Source organism: Sarcophilus harrisii, chromosome 3 (genome assembly GCF_902635505.1).
Source record: "Sarcophilus harrisii chromosome 3, mSarHar1.11, whole genome shotgun sequence".
Taxonomy (NCBI): Eukaryota; Metazoa; Chordata; class Mammalia; order Dasyuromorphia; family Dasyuridae; genus Sarcophilus; species Sarcophilus harrisii.
In genome coordinates, this window is record NC_045428.1 from 164,875,322 (window position 1) to 164,895,213 (window position 19,892).

The 19,892-nt window shown below is 35.1% G+C and overlaps 1 protein-coding gene across 2 annotated transcripts in view; it reads left to right on the forward strand.

Annotated features, from left to right (window-relative positions):
- Nucleotides 1-18,576: 18,576 nt before the first annotated feature.
- The window catches only part of LOC100922301, a 77,485-nt gene continuing 76,169 nt past the window's right edge, over nucleotides 18,577-19,892 (forward strand). For both annotated transcript variants that reach the window (XM_031958731.1, XM_012546201.2), the window contains exon 1: nucleotides 18,577-18,777. In XM_031958731.1, the coding sequence (XP_031814591.1) occupies nucleotides 18,678-18,777 (100 nt within the window). In that variant the 5' untranslated portion in view covers nucleotides 18,577-18,677. The remainder of the gene's footprint in view (nucleotides 18,778-19,892) is intronic.

Sequence of the window (19,892 nt, forward strand, 5' to 3'; positions counted from 1 at the left end):
CTTTCTAAAATCAGCTTATATGTCATTTTATAGAGCAATAATATTTCATTATTTTCATATAACATAACTTATTCAGCCATTCCCCAATTGAAAGGCATCTACTTACTTTCCAATTCTTTGCCATCCCAAAAAGAGCTGCCCCAAACATTTTTGCACATGTGGTCATTCTCCTTCCATTATGATTTCCTTGACATACAGCCTCAGTAGAGACATTGTTGGATCAAAGAATATGCACAGTTTGATAGCCCTTTGGACATATTTCCAAATTGTTCTCCAGAATGGTTGGATCAGTTCACAACTCCACAATTACAAGAATGTATTAGTGTCAGTTTTCCTACATCCTCTCCAACATTTATCATTATCTTTTCCTGTCATCTTAGCCAATTTGAGAAGTGTGAGGTGGAATTTATTAAATTCACATTGTGATTAATGGCAGCAATAGCCAGAGATGACTCACTAGGATAAAATCTTAAAAGAGCAAAGAGAAATTTAATATTATTACCAAATTAGTATCATAAAAAACAAAAAGTAGTTGTTTTTGAAGTATATAGATGAAACATCTCTGAACCCATTTAGTAAGCAAATACTTTTTCTATTCTTTAAAAAACAATTAACATTACAGAGATGTACTTGACTGTTTCTGACTAATGTTGATTTCAGCTAAAGCATATTAGTATCATTAAAAATAAAGATTAGTAGTATTTGAAGTATATAGATGAAACCTCTCTGAACCCATTTAATAAGCAAATATTCTTTCTGTGCTTTGAAAGAAATTAACATAACTGAAATGTACTTGACTGTTTTCTGACTAATGTTGACTTTAGCTAGAACATATTAGCCATAAAAAATGAGATATGCCACTTCTTCCAGGGACAGTTTTTCATTGTTCAAAGCATCATTGTTCTAAAGAATCCTTTCCTAAATTTAATTTTTAAAAAATTATCATGTAGATGAGAATTCTCTTGGCAAGGAGAGAGTCACAATTAAAAATAGCAATCTGAGATTAAAAATCTAATGTCTCTTTACTTTGGAATCTAAGATTCTCTTCAATTCCATTAGAATAACAATACTCTTTGCATAGATGGAATGCCTCTCCTTATAGGAGGATAAGAATAGAAATATTTCTGGGATTTGGAGGCAGGGGAAGGGAAGGAGGTATTGCTCATCTCCTGAGGCAAGAAGAAATTGTATAGCTACTGAGGAAGGACGAGAAGAAGAAGAAGAAGAAGAAGAAGAAGAAGAAGAAGAAGAAGAAGAAGAAGAAGAAGAAGAAGAAGAAGAAGAAGAAGAAGAAGAAGAAGAAGAAGAAGAAGAAGAAGAAGAAGAAGAAAGAAATGAATCTTTGTACACATTGAACAATAAGATGCCTGACCACAGCAACCAGGACTTGACTTCTGCCTCCTTCTGAGAAACTAGAAAGGAGAAAGCTAAAGAGTAGCAGCAACACATAAGAATTTTGTTACATTTTGTTTTAATTTAAGAATGTTTGCTTTACTGTAGAATGGAGAAATTGAGACAAAATATATCTGGAGAGGAACGTGAAGCAACAAAGTTGTCCTTATCCTACCTTCATTTGAGTGAGACTAGCACCTATTTCTAAAGATGTTCATTAATTATGTCAACAATTGCATCTGATTAATTTCATCTTCTCATTTAAAAAAAACCTGCGATTGACCCTAATTTTTGTATTTCTTTTGTTTGCCAGTTGAGGGCGCAAGTCAACTCTGGGAGCCACAAAGTGGAAAGGAACCTTTCTTAGCTTAAGGCTGGAATGTCAGATATCTCTAATTGGGAGCATAATCAAGAGGCATTCATTTGTTTCATAACTAGCTTTCCAAGGATAAAATTATTACAAATTTGGGCCTTTAAAAATCTGTCCCTTTCAAAATCCAATCCTAATATGGAAACCCTAGGGATTATCTAGGGGGAAAAACATATACACACACATACATAAAGGTGTGTATTAACTCAAGAGTTTGGCAGCTATGAAAATGCTGTCCTGAAATTAAGGAGACTTGGATTCTGTCTCAGCCACACCATTAACTAAATGCATGACTTTGGGAGAGTTAATTATTCTTCCTGGGAGGGTCTTAAACTAACCACCAGTAAAATAAGATTAGACTAAATTGTTTCTCAAATATTTTCTAATTCTAAAATTCCAAATTTCTAAAATTATGGGATGCTCAGGTATTTCCCTGCCCAACTTTTCCCATCCCCCTCAAATATTTCCCATTGAGTTTAAGAGGTCTTGGAAATGCCAAAATAAAACTTGACTGCCAACTCTGATTTCAGTGATCAGTGTCTTTAAATAAATTACACATTATTTGAATGAATGTATATATGTTCAATCTGTCCATATCTGTACACATTTTCTTGCTCCATTGATTTGATTTTTAAAGAACCCTGACTAATTCACTTTACCATGAAGTTAATCCTAGACTATAGGGCTAAGTATAAAACAAGTGACATCCTCAAATGGGTGACAAAAATGAGCCGACTAGGGATCATTAAATACTCATTAACTACATGTTGTCACATTAACTACAGGGTGTAGCACCAATTTTCTCTTCTTTGTCATGAACCGACACTATCCCCCTTTTATGGAGCAAACCACTGGTGTGATATGATGCCCAACGTCTGTTCTTTGGCTCTGTTCTTTATTTGGGATTAATTATTTCTCACGTTTATTTCTATGAAAACAGTTACAGAAGCTCACCCTGAGAAAAGGAGTAGGAGATGATATTGGCATCATGGAGTCCTGAAATAGTTAATTTTCAGGAAAATCATTTTTTCCATTCTACTGGCAATGTGTAGCTATTTTCAGCCATGGGTAATAATTGAATGCTTTTGTTTCTTTCCACTATTTTAGGATTTCAAACTTGCCCACATCCTCTAGATTGCTAGGGTTTTCTATTTTAACTTCTTACTCATCCTAAGACTCAGTTTCTCCAAAGTACATTAGCAATTTTTACATGAATATTGCCAGGAATTGGGGAAGTCTATAGGACATAAAGAATGCACAGTCTTTTTTATAATGTGTGTTTCACAGGAATTACACTACAATTAGAATCCAAAAGCCTAGGTACCAATCCTATCTTCACCATCAACTAGTTTGTTGTTTAACCTTGAGTAAATATCTTAATCTCTTTGAATCTTAGTTTGTCAATCTATGAAACTGGAGACACTATTTGTAGTAGCTAAGCCTTGCTGGCTGTAACATAGAAAATCATCAGTAAAATGCAAAGCATTAGGTAAATAATAGGCAGCCTGCTAGGTAAAGTTTTATATAAAAGATAGGCATCTAGATGGTACAAACCTGAATTAGGAAGACTTGAGTTCATAGCCTACCTCAGACCTTTACATGGCTATACAAACCTGTATAAATCACTCAATCTGTTTTATCAACTGTAAAATGTGGATAATAATATCTAATAGGATTGGCGTGATAATCAGATGATATATATATAGATATATATATGTAAAAGTGCTTTGCAAACCTTAAAGTTTGTATATATATTTTTATTTTTATAATATATAAATTATTATTTATTATAACGTAAATATGAATTTATATAATCCATGCCATTTTAATCAATATTTAAAAATCAGAAGATTCATCTCCCTGAGTGCAAATCCAGCATCAGACATTTATTAGTTGTGTGACCTTGGGCAAGTCACTTAACCCTGTTTGCCTCAGTTCCCTCATCTGTAAAATGAGCTGGAGAAGGAAATTGCAAATTGCTCCAGTATCTCTGTCAAAAACAAACAAACAAACAAATGGGATCAAAAAGAATTAGATATGACTGAAAAGCTTGATCAACATATATTCTAACAGACAAATTGATACACCATAGAAAATTTGTAAATCACCAATATATCAAAATGTTTCAACCCTGAGACAAACTTGAGTCTGAAACTAGGAAAGATATGCATTCTAATAAATCCAAAGGAAATATTTTTCTCCCATTGATCTTGTTACAAAATGTTATCTCTCCAGCTCCAGTTTCTTTCAGTCGTGACTAGATAAAAATGTGTGATTAGTTTAAATTCACTAAAATTTAGTTTGATTTCATGTTTTACCCAATATTGCCTGAGTATTTTGAAAGTCCTTTTCCAAAAAAGAGGGTGCCCTTTATCTCATTTTGTGTAGTTGCTAAGGTAATTTAAAATACATTATATAAGAATTTTCAAGTGCCTATTTCAAATGTCCTTTTTCAAATTTCTTTATAGTATTGAGCAAGAGTGGAAATGAGGAATACTTATGGGGGGGGGGCGGGGGAGAGCTGGGAGAGGAGAGATTCATTTTCAACTTCTATGAAATTCCATTAGATTTAAACCTCACCAACAAAAGTCCTACACCATAGTTCAAAGCCTAGACATTTAATAAATAGACATTCAATCAAACTGAAAAAAAGAAAATATTATAACAAAGCTCAGAACAACATATCAGCTTGATATTCTTTAATGCTTTTCTTAAATAAAATTAATACATTTTTAAATACTTTATTTAAAGTTAGGTGGTACAGTGGATAGAATACTGGAATAAGGAAGACCCCAGTCCATATCTAAATTCAGATATTAACAAACCATGTAACTTTAGATTAGTCATTTTCCCTCAGTTTTCTCACCTATGAATGAGGATACTAATAGCACTACCTCCTAGGGTTGTTCTAAGACTCAAATGAGATAATATTTGCAAAGGGTTTAGTATAATGCCTGGTACATAGTAGATATTATATAATTATTTATTCCCTTCCTGATAATTCCAGGGTCTGCTCCCTTTCGTTTATCCTCCCTTATCTGTCTTCCAAATGATGCTTACTAAAATGACTTGGTGGTTTTCCCTTTAAATTTCAAGGCAACTTTTATTCAATAAAACAACTTCTCTATTTAATGGGAAATAATACTGGATTTGTAAGAAAAGGATCAGGATTTAAATCTCCAAGACTGTACTTTCTGGCAAATCACTTTCCATCTCTCAATCTCAGTTTTCTCATCTATAAAATGTGCCTAAGAATACTTTTTTTTTTTCAATGAGTTGTTATTGATGTCTTTTTTATGTCTAAAAACATATTTTGTTATAATAACAACAGTTGTAATTGTTATGCTTCAACCTGTGCCAAAATACTTTCTTCCAACAATATTAATTTTTTTGAAGTCACATAACTAAAACAGGCATATGAGACATATGCATTCAAAAGAAGTACCTTAAATCAATGAATTATATAGATTAGATTGTTAGGCAGCACCATGGATAGTGCAGCAGACCGGAGCCAGGAAGACCAGTTAAATTGCATGCTTAGACACTTACTAGTGGCAAACTACTCCAGTATCATTGCCAAGGAGACCCCGAATAAGATCATGGACAGTTGAATATGACTGAAATATGACAACAAAAACAGCTGTGTGACCCTGAGCAAGTCCCTTAACTCCTATTTGCCTCTGTTTTCTTGTTTTAAAATAGGCATAATAAAAATACCTATCTCCAATTTAGCATAGTGTTGGATATATATATAAATATATATATATATGTATATACATATATATATATATATATTTGTTATTGTTTAGTCAGACTCACTCCTTATGACCTCATTTGGAGTTTTCTTGGCAAAGATCCTAAAAATAATCTCTGCCATTTCCTCCTTCAGATCATTTTACAGACAAGGAAACTGAGGCAAACACAATTGAATGATTTTCCCAGGGTGACACAGCTAGTAAATGTCTGAAGCCTGATTTGAACTCAGGAACATGTCTTCTTGACTTCAGCCATGACACATACTAATGCTATATAAATAATAATTATTCCTATTAACAAATAAGGAAGAAATGATTTAAAAAGGAAAATGATTTTGTTTTTAATGTAGAAACTAAAAATCAATTTGATTTTTCTTAAGCACAAAAGCATTGAAAAGTTATTCTCAGTTGTAGAATTGAAGGACTATGGATGTGATGTGCCTACATTCTTAAATGATGTGTTGGTTGGTTTTTCTAATTTTTCCTCTCTTTTTCTTTTCTTTTTTAATATATATATATATTACATATTTTAATATATATATAATTTTATATTATACATATATTTATAATTTAATATATAATATATTTAGCAATCCTGTTGCAAAAGATGGCTTGCTATGCAGGAGACAGGGAAAATATATTAGGAAATGAAGGTGATTTAAAAGATAGCAAGATTTAAAGAAAAAGAAAAGTAGTTCTCACAAGAAATTTCCTCCATGAAATCATTGAACAAAACCCACAAATTCTATGAGCATCTTTATGCTCATAGAAGCGTTCCTTCATGTTTCTCCAAAAAAGATGACACTTCACATAAGCAATTTGGGCTCTCTCAAACCACTCTCACAATCAACCTCGAACAAAATTTCCCATTGGAGAGAAAAGGAAAGAAGAGATGTTATGAGCTGAGGGAAAAGGTTGGAATCACCAAGAATAGAGAGAGTACCTCCAGCTGACCTTAAGCAAAGACATGTTGGTAAATGTTTAACAACTGGCTCTTGGGAAAGCACACATTTTAAGATTTAATTTACATTAGAACATTTTCTAAATCATTTTCTTAAATCCACACAATAAATCAAGCCCTGATTTGTAGTTTGCTTATTTCTGAGGTATGAATTCTCACACTGAAAATTTTTAAATGGGGCCTTTCTTCCAACTCACTTAGTAAATCTAAGCCCTGAAACTTGCCCTCTCTCAGGCTTCACCACCTTCATTGACCTCCATGGTGGCTGGGGGAGCGTCTTTTCAACCCAATGTGTCCTTTAATGCATCAGCAGAATATCTCTCTACAATTAGTCTGTAAAACACATGAGAACTTTATGTGATTTTGACACAGCTAATCGTTCCCAGTTACTCTATTTAAAGCTTTATAAAGACAAAAGTAAAGAAGACAATTAAACAGATTGCAGAGACCAGAGAAAGAGGAGCAAGAGAGAAAGAAATGCAAAGAGCCAACAACAATATATCACAAACAGCTCAGCAAATAATAGTGCAGTTTCCCAGCTAATAGAATGGTTTAACACCTGAATACATTCACATGCCTGATTAAACACTAACAACATAAACCCATAAAAGAAGATTATAAGTTGTAATATGTCTTTGCAAGAAACAGCATATTAACCACTGTTTGTATGCTTCTCCAATTACATTCCTTTAATTCTTTTCATTTAGAAAACAGTTTACATTATAATAGCCAACATCACTTCTGTTTTAAAACAATTGATTACATGCATATTGCCAAATTATGGGTCTACAAGGATATTTTCATAAGTGAGTACAATTGAAAATGTGCAGCGGAAATGATTTTTAACTAGGGTTTCTTTGAGAAGAGAAAATATGTGCTCTTCTGGTCATCCCTTCTTATCCTTCCAAGGCTTCCTAGCTTTCGAAAACTTCCCCATTTTCATTCTCAAGTTCTCTAGAAGCAGGCTAGATTATTTTAGGTTTAGTTCTTTGGGAGTCAGATCATAAAACTTTGAGTTTCTTTCCAAGTTCATTTATTTAACTTCTGGAAACTGAGGCAAACACCAGAAAGATAGACTCTGTGCACTCTTTTGTGTCATAAAATTTTTGAGTCATAAAACCTTACTTAGGATTAAATAGTGGAAGGCATTTTAGAGGTCAGCTAATGAAATACGTCACTTTACATATGAGGAAACTGAGGCCCAGAGAAGTTAAGGGTAAATCACCTTTATATTTCTGTTGTCTTTGAACAAGCTGTCATTCATAGGGGAATCCTCTTCCTCTTCCTCTTCACCTCTGTCTCTCAGAATACCTAATGATATTCAAGAGCTATCACTTATCCAAAAACATGTTGTATGCTTCCTTCCTTCCCCGCCAGGCAGGGGAGTGTGCTCTCACTATTGCCCTGAAATTATTAAACAAAGATAGATAGATAAATAGATACACACATACACACTTACATAGAAAACTAGACAGAAAGAAGAAAAACTAGATTGAAAGAGACAGATGATAGATAAATAATAGAAAAAATGATAGAGATAGGAAGAAAACTATATAGATAAAAAACAAAAGAAAGAGACTGAGAGACAGACAGACAGACAGACAGACATAGAGAAGGAAAGAGACAGACAGACATAGAGAGGGAAAGAGACAGACAGACAGACATAGACATAGAGAGACAGAGAGAGACAAAGAGAGATTAAAAACAGAGAGACTGAGAGAGAGAAACTTGGATAGATAAAAATCCAGTTCATTTTCATACTTTGCTTTATGGGTTGCCATGGCAAGGGAATTCATCATCTACTAGTGATGAGCCTTTCTGTACTTAATTAGGCTGGTCCTTGAAGAGTGCCCTAACTCTTTTTTTTAAACAGATTTTTATTTATAAGATATATGCATGGGAAAATTTTCAGCACTGACCCTTGCAAAACCTTCTGTTCCCACTTTTCCCTTCCTCCCACCCCCTCCCCCAGATGGCAGGTAGACCAATACATGTTAAATATGCTAAAGTATATGTTAAATACAAATATGTATATCCATACAGTTATTTTGCTGCAGAAGAAGAATTGGACTTTGAAATAATGTACAATTAACCTGTGAAGGAAATCAAAAATGCAAGCGGACAAAAATAGAGGGATTGGGAATGTTATGTAGTGGTTCATAGTCATCTCCCAGAGCTCTTTCACTGGGTGTAGCTGGTTCTATTCATTATTGAACAAATGGAATTGATTTGGTTCATCTTTTGTTGAAGACAGCCACTTCCATTAGAATTGATCCTCATATAGTATTGTTGTTGAAGTACATAATAATCTCCTGGTCCTGCTCATTTCACTCAGCATCAGTTCATGTAAGTCTCTCCAGGCCTTTCTGAAATCCTCCTGCTGGCCATTTTTTACTGAACAATAATATTCCATAACATTCATATACCACAATTTATTCAGCCATTCTCCAACTGATGGACATCTATTCAATTTCCAGTTTCTAGCCACTATGAAAAGGGCTGCCACAACCATTCTTGCACATACAGGTCCCTTTCCCTTCTTTAATATCTCTTTGGGGTATAAGCCCAGTAGTAGCACTGCTGGATCAAAGGGTATGCACAGTTTGATAACTTTTTGAGCATAGTTCCAAATTGCTCTCCAGAATGGCTGGATATATTCACAATTCCACCAACAATGTATCAGTGTCCCAGTTTTCCCACATCCCCTCCAACATTCATCATTCTTTTCCTGTCATCCTAGCCAATCTGAGAGGTATGTAGTGGAATTCCCTAACTCTTTCTGGGTCCCTATCATAACCTCCCAGCATGACAAAACCTGATGAAATTCATTCTTCACCATCTTATTTTTTAAGAGCTCAGAATTATCACTGTGCAATGATGACGCATCAGAGGAAGACTTTGACTCTGTCAAAATAAATAAATGTCATCAGGGAAATGTACAACAAACAAAGAAGGGCTATTTATATAGTATGTGAAGGATAAGTGGTCAAAGTCTATGGGTTTCACTATTTTTATGACATCAGGGGAAAGCTAAGAAGTACCCTCCCTAACATATTTAGTAGATCTTATGGTATATCAGCTAAGCACTGCACAGTTTGGGCATGCTTGGATGATGTACAATCTATATGTTTTGAAGTAATAGCTATATCAATATATCAATAGAGTCATCTGAATATTTGTGAATTCATATATATAACTGTCTTCCCCCAATATAATATAAACTCTTTAAGAGTAAACAATTTTGCTTTTGTTTCTGTATCTCCAGTGCTAACAGAGTACCCTGAATATAGGACCAAAAAGAGATGTCAAACGTCATTTAGGCCTTTATTTTACAGAAAAGGAAATTGAGGCCCAAGGAGGTTAATAGTAGACATATGTATATATGTATGCATATATAAAGATATATGCATACAAAGAGAAAGAGAGAAAGAGAGAGAGAGAGAGAGAGAGAGAGAGAGAGAGAGAGAGAGAGAGAGAGTTGGAAAAGATTTTAAAGACCATCTAGTCCTATATTCCTATTTTAAAACTGAGGAAACTGAGGCCTAAAGAAGTTATGGGAATAACCTCAGGTTACAAATGAATCAAGTAGCAGGACTGGGATTTCAGCTGAGCCTAGGAATTCAACCTCTGACTCTAAGCCCAGCATTTTTTCCACTGGATTTGGAACTGCTTTAGACCCTATCACCACAAGGTTCTTAAAAAGAGAACACTGTGAAATGCAAAAACTGTGAAAAAAAATGCAATTTTATAATTTTGATTGCAATACATCAAGAAGGGGTTGTACAAATAAAAGTAATGTAACCAAGATTAGATGAAAAACAGAAAATTGGGGAAAGGGGATTCATAGATAGTTTCTTAGATAAAGGCATAATATCGTACATAGAGAGAATTTTGTTAAATTTATAAGAATACAAGTCATTCTCCAATTGATAAATGGTCAAAGGACATGAATAGGTAGTTTTTCAAAGAACAAATCAAAGGTCTATGTAATCATATGAAAAAAGTTCTAAATCATTATTGATTAAAGAAATGAAACTGAAAACAACTTTTGAAGTATCTCATACCTATCAGAGTGGTTAAAATGATTAAAAGAGAAAATGACAAATGTTGGAAGGGATTTGAAAAAACTGGGACACTAATACTGTAGTTAGAATTATGAATTAATCCAATTATTTTGCAGAGCAAACCAAAGAGTTATAAAACTCTTTGGGTTTATACCCAATACAACTATTAGGTCTATTTCTCAAGGTGAGTAGGGAAAAAGGAAAAGAACTTATATGTCTTTGTGGTGGCAAAGAACTGGAAAATGAGTGGATGGCCATCAATTGGGGAATGGCTAAACAAGTTGTGGTATATGATTGTGATAGAATACTAGAGTGCTATAAGAAATTATGAGCTCAGTGATCTTAGAAAAACATGGAAAGATTTGAATGAAATAATGAAGATAAAATGAGTAGAACCAAGAGAATGTTATGTATAGTAACATCAATATTGTTTGAAAAATAACTGTGAACAACTAAGCTATTCTAAGTATTATAAAAGCTCAAACAAAGGACCTATTAATGAAGTTGCTATCCAACTCCAGAGAAAGAACTGATAAAGAAGAGCATGTATTGTATGGTTTTATATATACATATACAAATACACAAATGTGTATATGTGCACATATATTTGTACAAATACACACATGTGTGTATATAATATATACATATGATTATATATTTATATATGCATATATATTACTAAATTATGTATAATTATAGAATATATAAGTACACATATGTATACACACATGTATTCACACAGATATATGTGTCTATGTGTATGCATATATATAAAATCTGTGATAAATGATAGCCTTCTGTAGTGTGGGGTTGGTAGGGAGGGAAGAAGACAGATTGGAACTTAAAATGTAACCAAAAATTTCTAAATTAAATTTTAAAAAGAGATTATATATGGAGCCAGTTCCCATAGGTGGGAATATTTTGATTATTCCTTTCTGAAAACCCAAAAGTCAAAACTCATGAGCTTAACTAGACACCTGAAAGGCTGGTCACAAAGTAATCCTATTCCTTCCAAATACTATACCAAAAAGACATGAAAAAAAAATCGAAGGTAAAGGATTTTTTTCCCCATAGAAATTCTGTGACCAGACATGCATGGACTGTTTGATGAGCTCCCTGGGTCTGATAGAGACACATTCCCCACTGTATATGTAACTGTTGAAAAAACCCCTACAGCTCATTTTCTATTGCTATGACAGTTGCTCAAATGAATTAAAGTCTGCATTCAGAAAAAGCTGGTGTAAATAGATTAATTTGTTAAATTCCCATCTGGCTCTAATGTTGTATGAAAGCCATGGTACAAAGCAAGGAATATCAAACATTCTTGCTAAATAAGGGCAAAGGGCTGATGAGAATTTTTGTCCTTAGTTTCCCAAGAGTAACTATGCCTGTCCTGCCCTAATGCTTCTATAGCAGGTAATCTCTTCAAGCTACCTGACCTAAGAAGGTCAGGAAGCTTAGTTGTAGACAGCCTATTCCAGTAAGCAACCTGTGAAGCCTTATCATTTGCTTTGTGAATGATCACCTCTGAACATAGTATGTAATTCTGAAAATCCCTCTTAATTCTAAGGCCTTCCCTCTGCTGATTATTTCAAATTTATTTTATATAACTTGTTTGTATCTAGTTGTTTGCATGTTGTCTTCCTCAGACTGTAAGCCTCTTGAAAGCATGCCTTTTACCTTACTTTCTATCCCCAGCAGTCAGTACAATTCCTGGCACACTGTAAGTGCCTAATTGACTAACTCACTTTGTTGGATCCTAATTTCAATATCAAGAAATCCCAAGCCAATGGAAAGGGAGATTTCAATGCAAGCTCTTTGCAAATGGAAAGTTAAGAAAATCCCATAGGGCATGATATTCTCCAAGGACCAATATGACATAGTAGAAAGAAACTTGAATTTAGAATCCAGAGGACCTTGGGTAGAAATTTAGTCTTGTCACTTAGGTAAATTCCCTATTAAGTTTGGGCCTTCATTTCTTCATCTGTACAATAAGAGGGCTAGAACAAATAATCACTAAGGTACTTTCTAATCCCCAAAATCTCATGACCCTTGACTATTGTCTCTTCCTCACTATCACTGCAGAATTCATGATGAGGACTCTAAGAAGAAAAGAATCTAAAAATTCTCTTCTTCCCTTTGCTGAAAATTCTACATTGGGATGACACTGCACCTAAAAACCAGACAGGAGTCAACTAGGGGGAACAGTGAGCAGACAGTGAGTCAGAAAGACTCATCTTCCTGAGTTCAAATTTGGCCTTGAACACTTATTAGCTGTGTGATCCTGGGCAAGGCACCTTACCTTTATCAAAGATGACTGGATCTACTCAACAACAACACAAAGGTAGACATAATTAGAGGGATAGAATCTTTGAAAGGACTATTATTTGTGGAGTTTCTCTATCTTTCTGCTTCTGTGTATCTCTGTCACTCTCCTTGCTTCTATCTCTGTCTCTACTTTTATCTCTATCTTTTATCTTCTATCTCTTTCTGTCTGACTCCAACTCTTTATCTCTATTTGTCTCAGATTCCTTCTCTTTCTCTGTCTGTCTGCTTCTCTCTCTTCTCTCTCTCTCTCTCTCTCTCTGTCTCTTCCCTTTTCTCTCTTTCAACCCCCCTTCTCTTTCCCTTGATCTCTGTATTCTGTGTCAGACCCAGCACATTGAGGGTACTCAATAAATACCAAACAATAACAACCATGTTTACCACTGCCGTGAAAAGCAAGTCCACAGCTGTCTTTCCTCTCTTTTAGCCATTCACACTCTATTTGCTCCATTCACATCTTCACTCCCCTGTCTTAGCACTTCAAAACAATTTCCGCTCATATTTAATTCGGGAATATCCAAGGCACCAGTTGGAGCAACAAAAGAAAATTTAAAAGTCAAACATTCATGGAGCTTTAATTACCTCCAAAAAAGAGCCCTCACCATCAGGAGGCAGGTTAAAATGCAACCATAAGTGGAAGAATGAGTATATTTTTTAAACAAAGCACATCAAAGAAATTGGGTCTGCTCTACCCTGTCCAAGGCTGTCCAGAAATTCTGTTTTCCATACTTACTAATTTAAAAATAGCCTAGTATACTGGGAAAGAGAGCTGGGTTATGAGCTCCAGCCTGGCTCTGACACTGTCTGTATGACCGTAGACAAACAATTTAACCTCTGAGACCTCACTTTCCCCTCTATAAAGAAAACCCTCATAAAAACATAACCTACACAGACAACTCCAAACCCTATTAGAAAAACTCTGGGACCTATTCCAGGTTAAAATCTATGAAACCATATAATGAAGACTTGGAGTCTAAAGGTCCCTGCTTCAGAAATGGATGCTGGAACAAAGCAAAAGCAAGCAAGAGATGATTAGTGGGAATAAAGCCAAGTTTGTATAAACCTCATGTCCATGGGATGATTTGAGAAGAGATGGGCTACGTGTTCAAAAATACTTCTTTTACTGATCTGCCATTCTGGGAGATGGGGGAGGGAAGAAGGAAGAAGAAATGAACTCTCTTTTATTAGTTTTTTTTTGATTAATTGGATTTTATTTTTCCAAATATATGCAACATTTACCTTTGCAAAACCTTGTGTTTCAAATTTTTCTTCCTCTATCCTTCCTTCCCTCTCCCCTAGACAGGAAGCAATCTGATATAGGTTAAATATGTGCAGTTCTTCTAAACATATTTCCATATTCACCAGGCTGTACAAGAAAAATCAGTACAAAAAAGAAAAAACACAAGAAAGAAAAAACAAGCAAACAACCAATCAACAACAATAACAATAACCAAAGGTGAACTCCATAGTTCTCTGGATGTGGATGGTTCTTTCCAACCAACCCAAATCCATTGGAATTGCCTTGAATCATTTCATTGTTGTAAAGAGCCAAATCCATTACAGTTGATCACCACATAATCTTGTCATGCTCTTGATTCTCCACTCACTTCACTCAGCAGCTTTTCTGGAAACAACCTATATTGAGTTATTCTTTAATCTAACCTCTCTGGCCTACACTGGCACATTAGACTTGCTCCTACATTAGACTTGCTCCACTCTCACCCTGGTGTGACACACATTTCCTGCTGACCTACGTTGTCTTGGGGTGGAAAATTGTTTCACCCTGTCCTTTTGTGGGTTCCATCACTACAGAATTCACTTTGAGGCATTATTTAAAGTTGTGCAGAGGGGAATTTGGAAGAGTTCAGGTGAGTCCTTGCCTTTTCTCTACCATCTTCTCTTTTTAAAAATTACAATCCAGGTGTCAAACCTAGAATATTTACATAAGATTCTTACTTATAGGTGGAGAGAATGATGACCACATGGTATGTTTGCATGAGAGGCAGAGTTGAAACAAGAACCTTAGCGCTGAGAGACAATTTTCTTTCTTCCTGCTTTAAGAGAAAGGATATATGATATTCCAGTGTTTCTTTGGCACACTGAGGGGAGAAAGAAAATATTTTGGAAGGTAAACACATAGGGGAAAACTTGTTCCTCAATATGTCCATGATTTCTAAATTCCCCTTTGGTGAGATTGGGGGACTCTCTGGGTTGAGTTGAAATATTTTGCTCTTTTGCTTCAGGAATTATTTTGTGTATTCTAACTTCTCTAACTTCTCTGATTTCTTTTTGCTATGTACTTATATTAGTGAGCTTGTTCAGTATTAATTATTGGTGATTTTGTTTTTTAATGTATCTTGCATTTGGAAAGTTTCAGGTTTTCAGATGAGCACTTGGGAAACCTCCTTTTTCCTTAGAGATAGTGACCAGGAAAATAACTTGATCCTGAGAAAAAGACTATTCCCCTAAACTAGTGAAATCAAAAAGGCCAGATTATTATAATTCAAGCCTGGAACCTTCTCTGTGAGCTGAGCAAATGAGACTGTGAGACTAGCCAAATGACCCTTTCCTCTATTCTTCTCCAGATAGAAATGATTACAGAGATTTTTCCCTGCATGTCTCTATGAGCTGCAGTTAAACAACCTACATAGACATAACCTACATAGGCAACTCACAAACTGTACATAATATTTTGATGACTGTATTTTTATAAAAAGTGTTCCTTAACAATCTCTTGTGTTTTATTTTATTCATTTAAACAAGTTATTCTAAGAAAAACTTTCCTAAACTGTCCAGGAGGGCCCTGATACATTATATATCTAGAAATATCAGTGTTCGTCCATTGAGGTAAAGGTTGATTTGCTGTTTAAATATTTGTTAAAAACCTCTAGGTTAGGTGTCATCTAATAATAAATTCTATAATCTATGAACAAGACATTTTCAGCTATTAACACCTATTGAGAATTCATTTATCAAATTCAGTTTCATTGCTTGGCAAGACCTTTGTGGAATGAGAAAGGAGACAGGTAGGTTTTGATGGAGGACAAGGAAAGTGATGAAAATGAGAGTGAATGAAAAGAGAAAATCACTTAAAACAAAACTTTTAACTGCAGATCATCCTTTACCTCAATGTAGGAACACTGATATTTCTAGATTAGCAATAAGGAACAAAAAAGACTAAGATATGTTTGTTGTTGTTGTTGTTATTGTTTTAATATAAGGCCAGGGGGAAATATCTTTAAATATGGTATCAAGTAGGAAATGAGCACTAAATAGAAACAGCATCAGAAAAAATAAGAGAGTGTTTCAGTGGACATAGAATATAAATCTCAAGTTGTCCCCAAAATTCTGGGAAGACATTTGCTACAGTATTGCTTTTGGTGGTTAATAAACCAGAGGACAGCAGGGATTTCATGCTGACTCCATGCATTAATGGTGATCTTAAGAAAATAAAATGATATAGCACACTCATCATAAGCTTACTTAGTTATTCAAACCCCAGCTCTACTCAAGGATTGAAAAGCTAACAAGCTAAGCTTAAATCAATGTCATATTAATCAGAGAAGCCGAAAAGCCCTTTGGCTTGGACACATGTTTTTAAAGGGACAGTTTTATAGAATGAGCCTTTGGGGGAGAGGAAGAGAGCTTAGTTATCTGTAGCATGTCATAAATAAAATCCCTTTCCTTTCTAATATCACCCAAATGATATCTTGCCAATGATGGATTTCTCCGTTTTTGTTTCTCATGGTGTTAAAATAAAAATGCTATCTGCTTTCTCCCACCAGAGCCCCCAGCTCTGTATAGAGGACCACGATTGTCACTTTAGTTTTTTGTTATCCATTTAAAGCCAGTAAGTGGGTATCCACATTGCTGGAGAAGAGGCATTAGCCAAGAGTCATGAGAACATACATGAAGGAGGATGTCAGTTTAGTGCAACACTCAAAAATCCCCACAAAGCATCTCTACTCAAATATTTCTTTTCCAGTCCCTATAAGATTGGTTGGTTTGGGGTATCAGGAAATCATTTTGCTTACTCTGTACTCCTCCATCATCAACAGACTGAATCTCTACCTTCAGAGAAGAATGGCTTTCAGCTAGTCCTCTGAATAGCATCCTGTGAGGAAACTACACACATGTTTGCAATTTTCAGTCTTGACTCTTTCTTTCAAAGAGTACCTTCTTATATAGAAGGAAAACACTATTTACCATCACTATAATGATGACAGTGAGTTACTGTGCAAAAGACAATAGGAAGAGAAATCAAAGCTGAACACAAAGAAAAGATGAGGTGATGTATTTCCATCTCTTTGCTGGAGATATGGGGGACCACTTAGGGGTTAGTAAACAGGAGGCTAAGGAATGTTGAATATACTCTCACCTGTAGTATTTGCTAGTTTTTTCTTTTGTTTTTGTTTTGGAGAATAACCTTCTAAGTAGCAGAGGCAAGGAAGATGGAGGATGATTTGGAGATGAAGGAGATGAAAAACCTGATGGCATCAATAAAAACCAATCATTCAGTCAATCAGCAAGCATTTGTAAAGTGCCAACTTGGCTCCAGGATCCAGGATCCAGAAGTACAAAGACAAAAATGAAATTGTCTCCAAACCTGAGGAGCTTATATTCTATTGGGGGAGATAAAAAATGCATAAGTCCAGTATACACAGACAATATGCAAAATAAATACAAGATAATTTGGGGACAGAGTCTAGTAGCACCTAGGTGATCAGAAATAGCTTGATGGAGAAAGTGGTACATGAACAGACTTTTGAAGGGACCAAGGAATTCATTACGGGATAACAATGTTTTTCAGGAAAGGGGTTCATGAAGGTAAAAAATGCAGACAGGAGACAGAATATCATATGTATCAAATAGCTTGACTAGATCATAGTATCCTAGACAGAGAGTAAGGTATAACAAAATTAGAAAAGGAAGTTGGGGTCAACTTATGAAGGATTTTAGAAGTCAATCAGAGAAACTTTTACTTCTTAGAAGCCACAGGGAGTCACTAGAATTTGTTTAATTCTAAATATAGGGTCAGTTTTGTATCTGGGGGAAGTAACATTGGCAGTAGATTGTAAGATGGGTTTTGGTGGAGAGAGGACAGGAAGACCAATTAGGAGAATCTCACAAACCCAGGAAAGAAGTGATGAAGTTCTGACCTAGGGTGGTAGCTGAATGAGCACAAAAAGGGATAGATATGAGAGGTGTCATGGAAATAGAAATGACAGTGAAATGAAATATTTTTTTTAAATGAAGATTATCTTCCTGATAATGTAAATCACTCAGACAGGCCCCCTTTCTTCAATATATCTTCATATCCAAACAGAAAACTTAAGATCTTCTTCATTTCCTAAGGTTGCCATTACACAGGTCAAAATGGAAAGTAAATTTTTTAAAGTATGTAAAGATACATATTATAATGAAAAAGGGGCCAAATACCTGATTTGCCAAAGTCTGTGTGTATGTATGTGTGTGCATACACACACACATGTATGTATGTGAGAGATATGTTCCCTTTTCCTCCTCCTCCAAAGTTGGCAAGGACAAAGAAGAAGAGAAATTGAAGGTTTTCAGGATTTTGTGGAAGAATTATAAGTCAAAATCATTATAAGATGTTTGCCTTCTTTGCCACCCAGAAAGTGCTATGCTACTCACTTCCTGATTTGTGACATAACAAAGCTCTCTGCACATTCCATAGTAAAACAGTATCCTGGAGACCAAAGCTAAGGGGGGCTGGAGGAATTCAGGAAGAGGGGCTTCTTCCAGGTGAAAAATGCAAGGCCCTTCTACTCCTGTCACCTGTGTTAAACATGACAGGGGTTAGAGCAAATGTGACTCCTGTCTCCTTCTTTGTCCTCCTTCTTCATTGTTGGGGAGGTACAGAGCCTCAGATGCTCATCAATGACTCAGGTACAGTCAGAAGGTTCAAAATTAAAACAGGCAGAAAGATTGTTTTTTTTATCTTTTCATAGAATTAATTGTGGACAGACATCGAGCAAGAAAAAAAATCTCTCCCCATCTATTTTCAGGTCAAAATAGATTTCTCCATAGATACAGAGATGAAAGAGAGAAAAAGAAAAAGAGTAGTATATGTACAAATCTATACCTCTGAGCCTATTTGTCTGATTGTAGCTTCCTTTCCCTCTCTTCTTGTAGACATTTCAGAAGGATAGGAAGTAATGGAGAGCTGATTTCAACAAAGTTCATCATGGAGCTAAGAGCTTTACCTGCTCTCCTTATAACATAAATTTCTAGTTAACTTTGGCTATGAGAACTGAGGTGATATTTACTCCTAAGAGGCAATAGCAGGTTACTGGAAAAATCACCAGCTTGAGAGCCAAGAATGAGAGAGTATCCCAGACAGAGTGCTACTCTTGACTCAATCACTATACAATTTGTGTAACCTTAAGTAAAACATATAACCTCCTTGATACTTAGTTAACTCATCTATTGACACTAAAATATACCATTGATTCCAAAGGGTAGATGTTACAGTGAAAACAGCTCAATGTAAGGAAGAGCTTCTTAATAATCAGAGCTATTAACAAATGACCATTTTTCCCTCTCCCCGCCCTCCCCCCCATCGGTATTAGTTATAAATAGATCTAGGTTTGGAAGGAATTTTAAACAATTAGTCCAACCCTTTCATTTTAAAAATGAGGATTCTGAAGCCCAACAAAATTGACTTATCCAATGTCATACACCTAGTAAGTAGATTAAATACATAGACTCTTGACTCCAAAGCTAGTGTTTTTTCACTGTCTTCAGGGTTCATACTGAGGCTAGATGCCCATGTTTTTAGGGATATTGGAGAAGAACTGGGCATGAATTCATGCAAATGGAATCTAAGGTCTCTTTCAGCTCTGAGATGATACAGGCTCTCCAAAGGTGCTTTCAGTTCTAAAATTGTATGAAATAAGCACACTTGGGAGAGGTAAATTATTTGTCCATTTTTTCATGGCTACCAAAAATGTAGTTTTGCTTTTCTAAGGAAAGTTTCTCTCTATTTTATTTTTACACCATTC